The sequence below is a fragment of the Miscanthus floridulus genome, chromosome 8 (assembly GCF_019320115.1).
Source record: "Miscanthus floridulus cultivar M001 chromosome 8, ASM1932011v1, whole genome shotgun sequence".
In the NCBI taxonomy this organism is placed as follows: Eukaryota; Viridiplantae; Streptophyta; class Magnoliopsida; order Poales; family Poaceae; genus Miscanthus; species Miscanthus floridulus.
In genome coordinates, this window is record NC_089587.1 from 162,053,179 (window position 1) to 162,057,718 (window position 4,540).

At 50.0% G+C, this 4,540-nt stretch overlaps 1 protein-coding gene across 1 annotated transcript; it reads left to right on the top strand.

Annotated features, from left to right (window-relative positions):
- Positions 1-2,864: 2,864 nt before the first annotated feature.
- On the top strand, positions 2,865-4,109 carry LOC136470095 (uncharacterized). The gene is made up of 5 exons (XM_066468053.1): positions 2,865-3,032; positions 3,108-3,432; positions 3,507-3,611; positions 3,682-3,758; positions 3,816-4,109. Exons 1-5 carry the CDS (start codon positions 2,865-2,867, stop codon positions 4,107-4,109), a joined length of 969 nt encoding a protein of 322 aa, XP_066324150.1.
- The last annotated feature ends 431 nt before the right edge of the window (positions 4,110-4,540 follow it).

Below are 4,540 nucleotides of genomic sequence, written 5' to 3' on the forward strand. Positions count from 1 at the left end.
AGCAAGGTCACACAAACCTATGCCACTAGTACTTTAAGCAACAAGGGAGCTCCTACACATGCTAGTAAGCAAAAGCACAAAGCCAACTAAGCTCACTAGCAAAGCTCAATAACAAGGCAACCAATGCCTAATTAGAGAGCGCAAATACTTAGCTACACAAACTAAGCAATGTGACTAACAAGGTTACTAAAACTAAATTAGCCACTCAAAGGAGCTACTTCTATGCTACACAAGCTAGAAGGTAACTAATGAGCTACATAAGCTAACTAATTACAAGAGCAACTACACAAGCTTAATATATATGAAAGTAAATGCAAGCTTGTGTAATGGGGATGCAAACCAACGGGAAGAACAAGGTTGACACGATGATTTTTCTCCCGAGGTTCACGTGTTTGCCAACACGCTAGTCCCCGTTGAGACAAGCTTCAAGGTTGCCGCCGGTCCTCTTGCTAGTGGTGACTCGCAAGTCACACTCTCCCACGTGGAGTGCTTACCACAAGCTCTAGCACTTGACCCAGCCGGACCACTTGTCGCCCTTCGCGTCTCGCTTTACTAGAGTTGCTCTTCGTGGCTCCCGCGGGGCGAGCACAATGCCCCTCACAAAGCTCTTCTCCGGAGCACCGCACAAACTTCTTGCGGGCTTCGACGGAGACCACCACCAAGCCGTCTAGGAGGTGGCAACCTCCAAGAGTAACAAGCACCACCAGCTTGCAACTCGATCACCTAGTGCCACTCGATGCAACCTCACGATGCAATCGCACTAGAATCGCTCACTCACACAATCGGATGATCACTATCAAGTATGTGTGAGATGGAGGGCTCCTAAGCACTCTCAAGCATGGACACAAAGTCCCCCAAGGTGCTCAGCTCCAGCCATGGCTGAAGGCCACTTCTATTTATAGCCCCAAGGGTTAAACTAGCCGTTACCCCTTCACTGGGCAACGGTCGGGCTGACCGGACGCTCCGGTCGTGTTGACCGGACGCTGGACCTCAGCGTCCGGTCGCCCGTAGACGACCACGTGTCCCGATTCCAATGGTCACTTAACCTGACCAGACGCAGCAGATTCAACTGACCGGACGCTGAACCCTCAGCGTCCGGTCGTTTCCAGTAAGCTCCCGAGCATGACTGGACGCGTCCGGTCGAACGCGATCGGACGCAGCACCAGCGTCCGGTCACTCTCCAGCTACTGCTACACTCCACGTCAGCGCGACCGGACGCAGGCAGTCAGTGTCCGGTGCATTCAGATCCAGCGTCCGGTCAGTTGACCGACGCCAGCATCTTCGCGACCAACACGTTTTCACTTCTAACTTCTTCATCCTTGCTCCAAAGAGCCAACCACCAAGGATTTGCATCCGGCGCAATAGAAAATAAGCATTCCATTTTCCTGAAAGCGCTGAATCCTGCAGACACCACCTCCTTTGTAAATGTGCCAACACCACCAAGTGTACACCATCATGTGTATGTGTGTTAGCATTTTCACAATCATTTCCCAAAGGATGTTAGCCACTCAACTTGCCACGCCACTCGATCCTAGCGACAATGCAAAGTTAGATCACTCGAGTGGCACTAGATGACCGATATGCAAACGAGTTTGCCCCTCTTGATAGTACGGCCATCTATCCTAAACCCGGTCATAAACTTCTCTACACACCTATGACCGGTGAAATGAAATGCCCTAGGTTATACCTTTGCCTTGCGCATTCCATTCCATCTCCTTCAATGTCGATGCAACACATGCACCAACACGATCAACAATGATATGATCCACTTCATATCATCACATGATCATATTGGTTCATCGATCTTGACTCTACTTGCTCTTCACCGTTGCCATCGTCCATCGGCGCCAAGTCTTGCTCAAGCTTCACCGCCATGCGGTCCATCACTCCAAAGCCTTCGACTTGCCCTTCACGCTTGCAACCGGTCCATCATGCCAAGTCTTGTCTTGATCTTCTCCACCTTGATCACATGACTCAATGTCATGTCTCATGTGCATTTAAGCTCCTTCATCATCACATGTGTGAGCTTTGCAACATCTCCAAGCCATTTTCACCTCCATGGCATATGTTGCTCATACACATGTACCTGTGGACTAATCACCTGTGTATCTCACATAAACACAATTAGTCCACCTAGGTTGTCACTTAATTACCAAAACCAACAAGGACCTTTCAGTAGGTGAAGAAGTCCTTGAGGCTCCGACAAGGAGAGTCCTTGAGCATTGAGCGGAGGGAATTGCTGCACAGCAGACGCCGCAAATCCCCGTGGAGCGAGCAACAGAGATCCTAGAGCAACAAACGACAGCAGCCCTGGAGCAGCAGGCAGAACCAAGGCCGACCGAGGAAGAGCCAAGAATTCCTTCGCCGAGCACAGGAGTCAACCCCGCAGCTACGCCCGAAGGCTCTGGCCGGCACCGTCGGTTCAAGAAATTGAATCATCAGACCAAACCGTAAGTGTTATTGTGTTGTAGTTAATTTGCTGTATTTTCTTTACTTATGTTGTTACTGAATAACTGATTTGATACAGTGCAAGGCGAGCAACAGATCCAACCCCACCCGCTCAAACTAATCGGCGACCAGAAACTTGCCCTGGAGCGGTGGAGACACCAGCGGACCACATCCTGGAGTCCTCGAGTGCTCGGGAGCACGCGGGGGAGCCAATTGCTGCCCCTGGTGAGCTTCTTGGTGGTGAGTGACTGCCTACAATGGCGAGCGAATCGGCGACAGCTCCTTTAGCAATGGTGGAAATGGGAGCGGAAAAGCTGTCGGAGTCAAATGAACAGACGGCAGTCCCCGATTCTTTGGAGGGCATGGTCGGAACTGCTATCCGACCACCGAGCCCTAAGGTGGTCCCTCCGACTGCGATGGAGGAGGATGAGGTGGAGGAGATCATGCGCGACGAACCTCGACCTCAAGTAGTCCGGATCCTCCGAAAGCGCAGTGAAGAAATAGTTATTGTTGAAGAGGAGGACACCACCAAGGAGTTCAGGAGACTGGAGACTTCCCTTACTGGTGTCATGAAACAGATCAAGGTGAATACTTCATCTGGAAAGGTCCTAGTCGTTTATTGGAATTGGTTAACAATAATGTCATCATATTTGTTGCAGGAAATATCTCGAGTTGCCGAGCAGCGCCGCCAGCTAATAAAGCGAATGGAGCCCCTTGCAGCGGAGAACGAAAAACTCAAAGAGGCCAGGAACCTCTCGGAGAAGAATATCCAGCGAGCCCAACACGAACGAGACCTTGCGGAGTCCAACGTGTGGGACCTAGAATACCAAAAGGGGGTCCTTACCAAAAAGCTGGCGGCTGTGTCCGAGCAAGTGCGGAGCCAGTCCGAGCAGCTGGCCGCTATCTCTGACCAACTAAAATGTGCTACCGAGCAGCTAGAGAGGAAAAGCGAACAGCTCAATAGTGTATCCAAACAGAAAGTAGGTACGGAACATCAACGAATGTACTTTAGTATTGCTGAACAGCCTCATTTCCGTTAACAACTAGTGTGCTTGTAGAGCAAGATGCTGAGCTCGGCCAGATGCGCCAGACCATCGATCAACTTTGCCTGGAAAAAGCAAAGGAAGCAGAGCGGGCGGACAAACTTGCTGAGGAGCTGAAAGGTGAATTCCTTCTAGTCGGTATCATTGTTGTAGTAACTCCTCATATAAAGGATCATTGTAACTCTCGCAGGTTATCGTCATAAAGCCAAAGCACAATTCGATGTGCTGGTGCAGGAGGCCAAGGTCCAGAAGGAGAACTTTGATACTGTAGTCACCACAATTAAGCCGGTGCTTGACTGCATTGACCTGAAAATGGCCACTTAGCACGACGGCAGGCGGCAACACCCTGACATCGTCATTCAGAGGTGCAAGGCAGTATGGGAAAACTTCAAAACCTTCAACCGCGATGCCATTACTACCGTCGCTACTCATGTCCTTGCGGTTGTTCGGTCCCATTATCCGACCACTGACCTTCAGTCCATAAAGGGTGGGTTCGCGGAAGGACTGAGCGACGCGGAGACCCAGCAACTGGAGGATGAAGTGGAGGATGCAGCGAAAATGCTGGCCGGCGATATAGATCTATTTGGCGAGATGGATGGTGATGGCAGAGCTCATTAATCTGATTATAGAATACCATCTGTAAAACCTTGACTGTGTATTAGAAAACACGATAGTGCAAGAAACAAGTACTTATCAAATATTTGTCATAAGGTGCTTGTATATGTAATATATGCAGTTTGCTTGTAATTCGGTGAAATAATCTTCGAAGTTTCAAACCTGACGCGGTTATGCGTAGTTCAATTAACATCCGACCAGTTGGTCTGCTACTGGTCCCTATGGCCTTGGACAGCCCATAGTCCATAACGTCGAGCGCAGAGCCTGTGCACGTGTAGGAGTAACAGACATGACCTAGGAACCGCAGCCGACCACCCATGACGTAGAGCATAGAGCCCGTGGCACGTGTAGGGAAAAATTGGTGGCTGAGTCTTTTCCATAAAAACAGCATTGAACGTGTTCTGGTTGGCAGTTCTTATACGAACTTGGAGATA